General features: G+C 48.8%; 1 protein-coding gene across 2 annotated transcripts in view; it reads right to left on the minus strand.

Moving 5' to 3' along the window:
- The window catches only part of PCDH19 (protocadherin 19), a 55,832-nt gene that overhangs the window by 11,760 nt on the left and 31,246 nt on the right, over positions 1-12,826 (minus strand). Inside the window, exon 4 of one of the 2 annotated variants that reach the window (XM_074600301.1) lies at positions 12,513-12,685. In XM_074600301.1, coding sequence (XP_074456402.1) covers positions 12,513-12,685 — 173 coding nt within the window. The remainder of the gene's footprint in view (positions 1-12,512; positions 12,686-12,826) is intronic. The other variant, XM_074600302.1, reaches the window with a different exon arrangement.

The following is a 12,826-nucleotide window of genomic DNA, read 5'->3' on the forward strand; positions in this document are numbered from 1 at the left end:
TCAACCAAAGCCAGGGCCGGGGAGGGAGCATCAAAGGCATCCCCAGCCCACACAGCAGCAGGCACAACATGATGAGACAGCCGCAGCCTGGCTGTTCAGCAGGACAAAGTTTTAACAGGCTTAACAACAGCATCAGCACTGATCATTAGGCAATTACAACTGCTGAAAGTTGACAAAGCACCAGGACCAAATGAATTATCTCCCCAAATCCTGCAGGCAGGAGCACGGAAAAGAGAAAAGTTGTCGTCAACAGCCTCTGATAGCTCACCGGGTGCAGAAGCAGTAACTAAAAACTAAAGGGCTGCTCGTTTACTTGCTGTTTGGAGAGATAAAAGGGAAAGGCCAGGAAATGAGATCTTCAAAAACGCTCTCATCATTTGGGGAGCGGTGGGAGGGAAGGTCCTGGAAACACCGATACAGCCAGGATTGCTCAGCCCTTGGAGATGTCTGATTCAGCGAGGAAGGGACTGCGTGTGTTCGGAAAGGGAAGGCAGATTTTGGCTGGGGGAGTTCACTCCTGAATCACCCCCAGTGCGGCTACTTGCTCAATCCCGCACGTTCTTGCATGGCAGCCAGCGCCGGCCGAGGGGACAGTCGTGAGCTCTTCTCCACGAGGACGTGCCAAAACCCACTCCTGCAGGGATCTGTAGAGCTGAATTCCCATGGGGCCACGGCAACTCCCTGCTCTGTCTCCTTGCAAACCACAGGATGCTCAGCTTTGTCACGCCGTGCTTCCCAAACACACAGCCCTTCGCTTGGAGTGACAAGGCACGCTTTTGGGAAAAACATGCAAATGTGATTTAAAGACTCTAAGTGATACAGAATATATCACATCCCTTGGGAACCTGTTCCAGGGGGTAATTATTCTAATTCCTAAAATCACGTGTCTCGTTTGCAGCTAGAATTTTCCGAGGCAAGCCTCCATCCTCCAGCAGCGGCTCTGCCTCGTTGCCTGCATTAGAGCGATGCTGAGTAGCGGATCTCTTCTCCCCGAGTTCACTTCCGCACACAGGCTTAGATGCCCGACATCTCAAGCAAAGTTCAGAGCACGTCCCCCGAGGATGCCGTCTCTCCTGGGTCCTATTTCAAGCCCAATGGTCTCTGCTGAAAGAGTCCTGCTGGATTCAATGGGCTTTGAGTCGGGTCCTAAACCTCCAGACGAAGTAAGAAGCAAATCCACGTGTTCAGAGAGCAAAAGCCAATCTCTCCAGCCATACCCAGAAGCTCCTGATGCAGAACAGTCTCCAGAAAGCAAGGGGACATTTCTGCACTGACGAAGCATCTCCTCTCCACCTGATGGGCCAGAGCTCACTGGTCCCTGCAAGGCACGTCTGCCCAGGGAAGGGCTCGCGTGGATTTTATAGTGAATTAATTGGACATATCTTCCCAATAACAATGGAGGAAGACTGACAAAGCAGAGGTCAGGCGGTGAGGGAATTGCAGGTGGAATTGTTCGTTTTAATTACTTGTCTTCATTAATGTGAGGTTCCTGGATCCTATAGTGATGACTAATGGGTCAAAATATTTGCATGAGTGAATATAGTTCCACAAAGGAACACGTGGCTGAAGGGTGGAATAGATACAGAATTTTCTTTGTATTTTACAGGGCTGTTTCCACCACAAGATGAAGTGACTTCCCAGAGCGCAGCAGCGTACCAGAGGGGAGCAACCCAAGATGCGAGTTAAACATTTTTATGAGGCACACAAGTGCCCAGAAAAAGCACGACTAAAGCTGGAAATAAGTGATGAACAAGGCAAAACACGGGTTATACTTGAGCTGTTTGTGTCTCCCTGGCACTGGAATGAGTTGGATACAAGCGTCACGGCTACCTGTTCTCCTGACAGCACTGAAAGGAAACAAAAGTTTGGAACAAGCCAAACACATTCAATTTGCCTGAATAATTTAGGCTGCTGAGTTATCATGTGCCTCATGGACTGTCATTGAGAAAAGCTGTATTGCAGAGGAAAGGTCTGTAAATCAATGCATCTGAGGGACCAAAACTAATCAGAGAGTGGCTGGGAAAGCACGGCCTGTCAGAGCAGATGCCGGCTGTGGAAGTCAGTGCTGCCGGCGGACCCGGGCACCCAGGGATGGGTGCTTAGGAAAGGCAGTGAGGCCGGGCCAGGTGGAGCAGTGAGAATACACGGCTTCCGTTCAAATGTTGTGGCGAGCAGCAACGTCAGCAGCACAAACACCTCAGCTGGTCAACACAGAGAGTGAAAACCAAATCAAAGTCCAGTACATGCATAGTGCCCACCTGGGGACCCACCTGGGTCTGCCAGACCCTACCCAAGGGTATTTATCATAGAATCACAGAATGGTTTGGGTTGGAAGGGACATTAAAGACCATCCAGTTCCACACCCCTGCCCTGGGCAGGGACACCTCCCACCAGACCAGGTTGCTCCAAGCCCCGTCCAGCCTGGCCTTGAACCCCTCCAGGGATGGGGCAGCCACAGCTTCTCTGGGCAACCTGGGCCAGGGGCTCACCACCCTCACAGCAAAGAATTTCTTCCTCAGATCTCATCTAAATCTCCCCTCTTTCAGTTTAAAGCTGTTACCCCTCGTCCTATCGGTCCCCTCCCTGATCCAGAGTCCCTCCCCAGCTTTCCTGGAGCCCCTTTAGGGACTGGAAGGGCCAGTAAGGTCTCCCTGGAGCCTTCTCTTCTCCAGGCTGAACCCCCGCAACTCTCTCAGCCTGTCCTCACAGCAGAGGGGCTCCAGCCCTTGCAGCATCTCCATGGCCTCCTCCGGGCCTCCTCCAACAGGTCCACGTCCTTCTGATGTTGGTGGCCCCAGAGCGGAGCAGAGGGGAAGAATCCCCCCCCTCGCCCTGCTGCCCCCGCTGCTGGGGATGCAGCCCAGGGTGCGGGGGGCTTTCTCGTCTGTGAGCTCACATTGCCAGGTCATGTTGAGCTTCTCATCCACCAACAATTTATACCCTCCACTAACGCACCTCCCACTCACAAAACCACTTCTGGCTCCCTGACCTTTCCTGAATTACAACTACGCATGGTTTTGACTTCAGGTTTCTAGCCAAATTCCTCTTCCCAAACAGGAGCTGCCCCTTTACAACTTCTCGCTGAGCCTTATCAAATCCCGAAGCCCAGTTATTTGCATGGAGAAAGCCGTTCCTCTTACAGGGCAAATCTGGAGGCTCCTCGCCTGGATCGGGAGCGGTTCCCCTGTTAAACTGGACGAGGCAGCACCGTCTGCTGCACTCGCACCAGCTACTCTCCTCCCTCCTATCTTTAATGAAGCCGACACTTCCAAAGCATCCAAGGAAATCAAGTGCCCGACCTATTTTGCTTTGCAAGCGATGAGAACACCCACGTTCCTCAGGCTTCTCGCAAAAAATTTCCAACCACTGCTCTTCGCTCTTTCATTTTTCACATAAACCAGTGCAAGAACGACCACGAAACCTACCGTCTCCCGCACGCACCCAGTGGAGCAGACCCGTCTCCCCAGAAAGGGCCAGGAGCTCCTCACCTTTCACCCCCACCCCGCAGGAGGTGGCACCCCTCTGCCTCACAGGGACCTTCTCGTGACTGTCCCAGCCCTTGGGGAGGCTCCCGAGCGCTTCCCTAAGAGGCAAGGTAGCATCTGTGGTGACATCTCACCAAATGATCCAAGATCGTTTTCTCCAGCTGGGACTGATTGAATATAGCCTGGGCACCGGATGATGTGGGAAATCAGTCGTAGCCGAGCACAAATTGCATGCATAGAGGTAATTACTGCAGCACAAGGTTGGTAGCACCACTACCCACATGACAGTATATCTCAGCAATTTTCATTTCCTATTGCTTCAATTCAGAGAGGGCTTTTTTCATCTTCTTCTTTTTTTTTTTTTTTTTTTTTTGTGTGGTTCAATTTTCTCCTTTTCCTACAGGGACTGACGTTAACCCAGGATTTCTTCAGGATAAAGCTCGGCTTTGGCTACAGCTAGTCGTCCCACGTACCCACATGTCCTCCTATTTCCTACCCCCAGACCTCCAGCCCAGCCCATCTCAACCCGACTCCACTTCCCTGCCCCGAGTGTCACCGTCACCGCCCGAAGGTGAAGTGACACAGTGGTGACTGCTGGTGTCACCCGCTGCCACAGGCTGTCACCCGCAGCCGGCTGTGGCTATCGGTAATGAAACACAACGTGCCAGTAGCTAATGAAGCCGGTTACAAAGCAAGTCATTCTCCACACTTGAAAAAGGGTGAAAATACGATAAGGAAAACGGAACAAAAAAGGGTTTCTTGCTGAAAAATAAAAACACTAAGAGAGCTAATGCTGCGAGTGGGGAAGCTGATCATTACTATTACAGATGCTCGGCAAAAAAGGGGCCACATTACGCTTACTGTGATCATACACATTATGGCTAGCATATATCTATAATATACTTCCTATAAAGAATTTATTTTCCAAACAAACACAGGGATTAAATGCAGGATAGAAAGGGAAATGACTGAGCAAAGGCCACACAAGGCCAGCCGGAGCCCGGCACAGCCCGCTCGGCTGCGTACCTGCCTGTCTGCCGTCAGGAAAGGCTGCCAAACTTCCTAATAATCCTCTGACCCACTTAAAAACACGCACTCTCTAACATTCATATATGCTGTATGAGAAATAAAATATAGCACTCCCGAGTTTTGAGTGGCAGCGCTTCCCTTAAGACGGATAAAAGCTGCAAGTTCTCTTTGCTGTTTGGTGCCAATTATTACAGAGTTTTGACTTATATATTATTACATAGATCATTTAGTAAAACAACCTAGAGACAAACCCAGTGCTGTGTCTCCCTTCAGCAGTTATCTGCTGGAACCGGAGCAGTTTAGACACTCGTAATACGGGGTATTTCGGGGGGTTTGGGCTCCTTCCCCTGCACCCAGGGGAGATGCGGTCCCCTGCCCGGCAGCTCCCTGCAGCATGCCAGCGTAATTAAGAGAGGTCCAAATGATTTATCTTTCTTGCACTTAAAAAGTTAACTGCACCGTTATTTTGGGGGGGAAAAAAGCAGGTACCCACCTTGTACCACCCCCTCCGGAGCTGTGGGTCCAGCGTCGTACCTGAATCCCTCCCGGAGCTGCTCGGGACACGTTTCGGTGCAGCAGGACGGGATTTAACCCAATGGCAACCAGCCGGGCTCCGAAGGATGCTCGGAAACTCGCCGTGCCGAGGGTCAGCCCGCTGCTTGCCGTGATTATTCCTTTAATAAAGGGCCCTGTATTTTCCAGCGGCTGCAAAATTGATGCGGGTTGCCATGGTAAGCACACACTTTCCCATTTAGGAGAATAATAGACAGCTTTGTATAATTCACTGATTTCAGATGATTTCTCACCCCGAGAGCAAGTCGCTCAAGTTACATAAGTCACCTGTTGTTTAGTCAATCTGGCAATTTTAATTAGAATAAATTTTTGTGATTCCTCTTTGCAACACTTCGAGCTGCTCTGCCACCAGAATGCCGACATGTCTGTAAATTATACAGGCTCCAATCACATCTTTTTTTGCCATTTTAATTACAGTAACATTGCAGCATTAATCATGTAAGCCTCAGTTAAACAAGTAACAGCCATCCTCCATCATAATTAAAAAGAAAGGCCAAGCAAACAGGAGCTTTGGAGTTTACCATACTTCCTCTGAAAATTGTATTTTAACTTAAGAGTTTCACAAACAGTAGTTTTATTTGGCTCTAATTAGTGTTGTGAAGGAAACACCGAAAGGTTAATAAGAGATGGTTAGTTTGTAATGCAAGTTTCCCGGTGCCAGCCCCAGCAGTTCAGTCTGTTTTCAGAGTCATTAACGATGTAGATTGATTACAGGAGGAGATCAGGAAGTGCTGGCGTGCTGCGTTAGCAGAAGGTTCGGTTTTATTCATATACCTTCCCCACTGTTAAATACGATGGCCATTACCTTGACCACTTTGCCAGACTTAACTGCTGGGAGACAGAAAGTGTTAATGGTTTCCTTAGAGGTTACTGGCAAAGGGGGAAAAAAAAAGTCCACGTGGCTTGTTTTTGGCTTGTTTATAAGGGAAAAGGAAGCTGCAAGCTTGACTGAACTGTTTATTTATCTTAGAAATATTTGAAAACCCAAGTATTGTGTGGCGGTTTTGGAAAAGGATGCTTTGCGAGAGCTGGGGTTAGCACCGCCCCGTCGTTCAGCTGAACCCTGACAAAGATCTCTGCGGATCTTCTGCTTGGGCTGGAGTTTGGGAGCCGTTAACAAAATCAAGCACAAAGAGAAGCTGAAACTCTCTAATCAGAAATATCACTTCTTCCTATCTCCTATAAATTGCTTTCCAGTCACCCAGCAAAAATATGGATAAGCAATAACTAAATTTGACAAAATCTCATTAAAAAGTACAATAAAACACTAGAAACCCTCCAACTTTCTGGGTTGATCATTCATCCATTACAAACCTACGCAACAGGGCATGGAGCCAAGTTTGAATTTCCCTCTCAAAGTTGCCAAAACGTTCACATCTGGTGAGCTTTTTCTATGCTTAGATGGCAAGGACTCGAGGATGTAAAGGTTATAACTCCTGTGACCCTGGACTGAGCAGCTTCAGCGATGGAGATGTTGCAAGAATTATCTTTGATGGAAGGAGCCTGGAAGCTGAAGAAAGAGTGCCAGGAATGTGGGATATCTGACAATGCTTCTTATGCAAAGAAAGGAGGTTACACATCTGTTTGTTATTCAGTTCTGCTGTTGCAGAAGGGGATCGGTGTTCATTTATGGCTGAGGATATGACTTCAGGATCACCCCTGCCCCTCCATCAGGTTCCAGTGAGGATTCCTCCGTGCTTTGCTCAACGCTACAGAGCTAGGAACATAAGGCAGAAGCACCACGAGGGGTCTGTCCGTGCCAGCCAGAGTGTCCATGTGTGGATGAAACCTCCTCGAGTGACCACAACACGGCGCTGAAGGAAGCTGAGCCCATCGGTGGGGCAGCCTAACCCACCGCCCAACTCTGCCTGTCCAGATCACCCATTGAAGGTGGACCTTGGCAAGGATAAGGGTCAACCTGAAGAAAGCCTTGTTAGTCTGAGTGCTTGACAGCTTTTCTTCCAGTTACGTATTGGTCTCACAAAAGATGTTATGTCCCTTTCCAAGCCCAGCTGGGCCACGTTAGCAAGAGTGGGCACTTGGGGAGGATGGAGAGCATGTACAAAAGCATCAGCAACCACCACACAGCCATCCATGAGCTGACTTGGATGCTCTGTACGTAATAATTTAAAAGTGTAGGAATCTTAAGACAATCAGCTCCTCTTCCCAAAGCCCAGCTTACCCACTCATCACAAAAATCCTTCTCTGGGGTTTCAAAGCTCGGTGGGAAGCTGACTGCTCCCTCCAGGCCGGCCACTGCAGGAGCACGGCTGAGCTCACCGAGGCTGCTTGATGGCGACATGCAGGCAATAATGCAGAAATCAGAAGAGCTGTAATAATTGACGTTGCCCTGTAAAGAAAGCTTACAGCGTTTATCCATCTTAAGGGATGTGCTGTCACTCACACATGAATGTTATACTTTATGTCTTGTGCTGCATATATGAATACAAGGAAGTAGGTATTTTTATTAATTTGTTCAAACTTCCACGGAAATGCAGCTGTATTTCCAGCCTCCAAAGCCCTAGAATATGTCACGTAGGTCTTCGTGTACATACAGCTCTAGAGAAAGGCTTTTCTGCAGAGTCAAAAGGGAGTTGCAGGTGGAATGACTGCTGGAAATCAGCTTAAAAAATCAACAGTTTCTAATACCTGTGTTTGCCTCCAGTTAATACCATTAGTCATGTTCTCAATTCACAACCGAAATGCACCCAGATACTATGGAGATGAGCCTAAGAACCTATTGGAATATTCTAGATAAAACCTGATCCCCTAAATGACGATGTATCTGAATAATTTGGGCTGCAACCAGCAAGAAAAGTTTCGGTGAGTATCACGCGCCCGGCTCTGCTTTACATTCATGCCTATTCCTATACCGTGCGATAGTATAAAGAAGACTTAACGTAAGCATTTCAATATAACCCATTTCTATTCAAAAGAACCCTCCATCTTGCTGGAGTTTACAAGACTCAGGCACAATTAAAGCACCTCTGTGAGCAAAGTTACTCAAATGTGGAAATGTATGCAGGATCAGGTCTTTCCAGATGACATTTCACGCCAACCTTTACTGCTGATCTGGCACCAGAAAAATGGAAGCGACGCTTTTAGAAGCAATTCTCTGTGGAGACACATTACTGACATTGCTTAAAAACCCTCTCACTTTGATTTTAAAGCTTTTTCACTGTTTTATGGCTGTGGTGACTATTTCTAACACTGGCGCTTTTTTTATGATTAGTGTGTGTTTATTATTTTTTTATTTTCTTTTGGATTCTATTTTCATCTTAAACAGCGAATCACCGCTTCATTTGGCCAACGATTTTCCTTCTACAACTGATGGTAAAAATACTAGCCCGCACTGGGAATGAAGATAAGTTTGAAATCTGTTGCTTCTAACATTAAAAACACATATTTGAAATAGTTCCTTTCTGATTTCTATGCTGGCAGGAGCTCCTATGACTTACAGAGTATAAGTATGGCTCTGGCTCAACGCAAGGTGAAAAAGGTAGTAGAAAATATTTAAGCAGATGTAGGTGCCCGTACAAAGAAAACAAGCCAAACCTGCACAAATGCTAAGTTTGGAAGAGGGCAAAGGGATTTAAAAAAACAAAAAAAAAGTCCCGGTATGAGCAAAACCAAGGGAGGAATAACTACCTGAATCACAAAACAGAGTATCTATCCTCAAAGATGCTAATTCAGGTCTTGAGGGATCTAATCAACCTCTTTGTTGAAGTAAAGATAAAACTTTTTGACAGCAAATGCTTTCTGATAAAATGGAATTTTCAATTACCTTGCGAAACATCTGGTCCGCGCTGCCATTTCCCGGGAAAAGCACCGCCACGCTTTGCAGTGTTGGAAAACATTTCATGCTGAGATTTCCCCGCATTGCTGGGAGGAACAGGCATCAGGAGCTTCAAACCCGACAGCAAAGCTCCCACGGCCACCGGCATCACCCACTGAGGTGGTGTCCATGGAGGCAATGCAGGTAGTGGGTCTCCTGCCCACCACCACCACCACCGCACACTTCACTCCCTTGTTGGAAATCAGTTTCCTCCAGTGCTGGACTTTGAGTCAAGGTTACACCAGAACATGGAGAAAATCCACTCCATATTGTGTGAAAACAGGCCATGGTACGACGGGGAACCCCAGGATTTACCCCCATCCTCCAACAGACTTCTCCAGCCAACCCAAAATGTTGCGGAGATCCAACAGCCGCATCAAAACCTCCCTTTCTCAAACAAATCTGTTTGGAAGTTCAGCTGAGAACGCCGTTAGGAAAGGAGTGCGTATAAACTTCTAGCAGCGCTTAACACCTCCACAAATAAACAAACAATTAAACGGCAGCCAGGCAATCACGAAAGGTGGAGCGGCATCGGTGCCCGCCTTCCTCAGCATCCCATTTGGTGTCAATTAGCAGGGGAAGGAAAACAATTCTGGGTGATAATGAACTCCAAATTGGGTACATATTAGAGCAATTAAAGCCATCTTTTCAATGGATGAATTTATAATCAATAATTAAGATCCTGAGGTAAAGAGGGACTGGGCAGAAGTCCTACTCCCAAAATAAGCGACGTGGCTGAGCTCCAGGCGATATTTATGATGACCTGCTGCTGCCCACTAAAGCTCGACACCCTCCATGCTGTGGTTTGCCATTTCTCTGGAAATCTAGGTCATTTCCAAAGGAAGAGCAAGGGCTCCTGCCAGCAGGACTGGCAGCTGGTGTCACTCCCACCCAAGAGTGCCACCAGGACAGTGGAGGGGTAGAGGGCGCAGAGGCCACCTGAACACCTGCAGCGGGTCCCTGGGGGTCCCGTGGCCACATACTCACCACCAGCACTGGGCTCACACAGTGGTTTAAGAACACTGAAGGAGCTTGGACTCATCCATGCCTACCTCCTTCTGCAGGAAATCCAACATCTCACTAAGTGAAGGCTGGCCAGACAGGTCCACGCTAACCCCCCAGTGCCACCACAGAGGCAACACACTCTACCACCAACCTGCAAGGATTTCTGCCAACCAGTGTCTTGCCTTGGCAGATCTAGGATTACCCACCAGGCAGGTAAAGACTCCCCAGTTATCTGGATGAAGTCTGAGTTGTCCGCTCACGAAGGACTTGTGGACAAGCCGAGGTCCAAGCCCAGCAGAGCCTGGCCGGGGCTGCACCTTGCCAGGCTCCCTGGCAGGATCATTAACATTGACAAGCAAACCCTGGCAACTCTCCGGGATGACACTAGATGCAGATCGGGCAGGGACAGTGAGTGAAGGCAAAGCATGGGGACATGAGCTGCCAGGCTGTCCTTTGGCCATGGACTGTGTGCTCAGGGTGGTGGTCAGCCCATTGCTCCCATGCATCCTCGGCACTGGACTTGCTGGGTTTTCTTCCTTCCCCACCACTCTGACCCAAAATCGAGTAAAAATTACTATGCCAAAACCATCACTTTAATCATGCGGGAAGCGCTGTTATCACCATCATCTCAGCATCTTGATTTTCCTGATTATTTTCTGCAGTCCCCGCTCAACAAATCAGCTCAGAAAATAGTCTCTTTAACCTTTTTTTCAGTTTCTGTGACAGTAACCGCTAACCTCCCCGCTTGTGCTGTTCCCCTCATTGCTCCACGAACACCCGGATACCCTGGCAGGCGTAAGGCAATGTGGGTCCCGCACAACAGGAGAGCACGTTTGCCTGCCTGCAGGTCCAGCTGGGTGGAAATATAACCCACAGCCAAGAGCACCAACCCCTTGGCCATCACGGGACTGGGAGCCAGACACAGGTTGCATTCAGAAGCCGCCTTCTGGAAATATTCTTGATTTTTGGGGGGTATTTTACAGGCAAGAAGGAGTTCTTGTTACAATGGATTGGACCATATTTATTTCCATCTGACTCCTCCGGCAAGCTCTGCCTCCAACTCATACTCTCTAACTTATTTGCATTGTTATCTGGTGCGCAACAGAGCCAGCACGCAGACTTATCAGAAATGTAATCTCTGTAAAACCCTATCTGCAGTCCATTGAGATTGTGGGGTTTTTTTGCTGAAGAAATGTGACAAAAAATTAACAGATGTTGCTCAGACCATTCATTGGGACGGGAATCAATTATGAACGTTTTTGCTCCTACAGTCATCCCTTACTGCAAACGCATCTTAGGAAACCCTCTCCTGATCGAAATGAAAAAGCATTTCTTTGTAATAGAAGAATAATAAATGATAGCTATCAGCCTGCATTCTCTGACACGGCGCCGGTCCGCAGAGAATTAAACTGCCACTGTACAGTTATATAAATGTTTAATTTTTTTCATCTTTGGCCACAGTAGGGTTGTCTGGAAATACATTATCGCTGCGGATGCCATCCCTCTCCAATTAGCGTGGCTGGCAGCGTGGAATGGGTAGGTGACCTCCGCGTTCCCCTCCTCACGGAGTCTTACAGGGTTAACTATGGCTATTTAACAGACTCTATCGAGAATTAATACACCGATCAGCTTCTCTCCAGAAAAAAAAAAATAAAAAACCACATTCGGCAGCGCAGATGGCAAGAACTCTCTCTCCCCCGTTTGACTCTTTTATGACAGCAAAACAAAGGCTTTTAATGATGTTTACCATGAATTGAATTAAACAGCTGAAGACCAGTTCATAATCACAGCATTTTGTTTTCATATCCTTAAGTCTTTTAGCAGTGGGGCTTCCAGTTGCGCCTCAGCTACAGCTTATCTCAAGATATAGCCAAGCGCCCTGAGGCTCCCCTGCGCCCGAGCACCAAACCGCATTCAGGCTTCTTAATTGAAAAAGACAGGATGTTTGCATAGGATGTTTGCATCAGTCAGACATTAAAAGCGACATTCATGCCCAAGTACAAACGACGGATCGGGCTCAGCTGAGCTCCTCTGACTTCTTTCCTCTAGCCAATACCCATCTGGTTTCAGAGCAGGACTTCATCTCTCGCACAGGGGGATGCGCGAGAGCTGAAACCGTGCTGGCTGTTGAGGGGGAAAAGACAAACCCTCGCCCTGAGCTCATCCCTCGTGGGATGCCAGACTGATTGCCCACACGCTCTGCTGACTTTTAGAAGTTGCAAGCTCCAGAGAGGGTGAGTGGAGCACACAGGAAGGGCACTCCGAAGAGGAACAGGGACCAACCCCAGTAATTCCAGACCTAATCCCAACTCCACCACTCACTTGCTGTCAGGCGGATGCTCAAAACCTTGGGTTTTCTGCCTGTGAAACAGTGGATAATCCTAACTGCTCGCTTACCTGACAGGCCTGGCGTGAAGATTAATTCCTACCCACCCCACGCTCCGACGATGTACAGTGTTATCCCCAGCATGCGTTAAGCACCCTTACTGTGCACCCACCGAGGCAGCACTGGAGCCACGGGATGGGGCATTTGGGTGACAGGGGAGGCGGTGGCCAGCCCCCCAGGGTGCCCGGCGGTGCCTCACCTTGCTCGGGGCCCTGGGATCCCATGGAGGGGACGCTGGTGTTCAGCACGTCGTTGACGGCTGTGTCGCAGTAGAGGCCCCGCTGCACGTCGTGCTCACTGTCCGTCTGGTCGCTCTCCTCGTGGCCACTGTCCTTCAGGCTGTTCCCCTCCAAGTCCTTGAACGTGGAGCTGCTGGGGGAGAGATACAGCCGTGACTTACTGGGTGGGACAAGGTAGCCCCCTCGGCCAGACCCACCGTGGTGGCAGGGCTGCCACTGCTCAGCCTCACACCCCACAGGGACAGGGACGTCCCCTGGCACCCCCAGCACCCAG

This window comes from Larus michahellis, chromosome 9 (assembly GCF_964199755.1).
Source record: "Larus michahellis chromosome 9, bLarMic1.1, whole genome shotgun sequence".
In the NCBI taxonomy this organism is placed as follows: Eukaryota; Metazoa; Chordata; class Aves; order Charadriiformes; family Laridae; genus Larus; species Larus michahellis.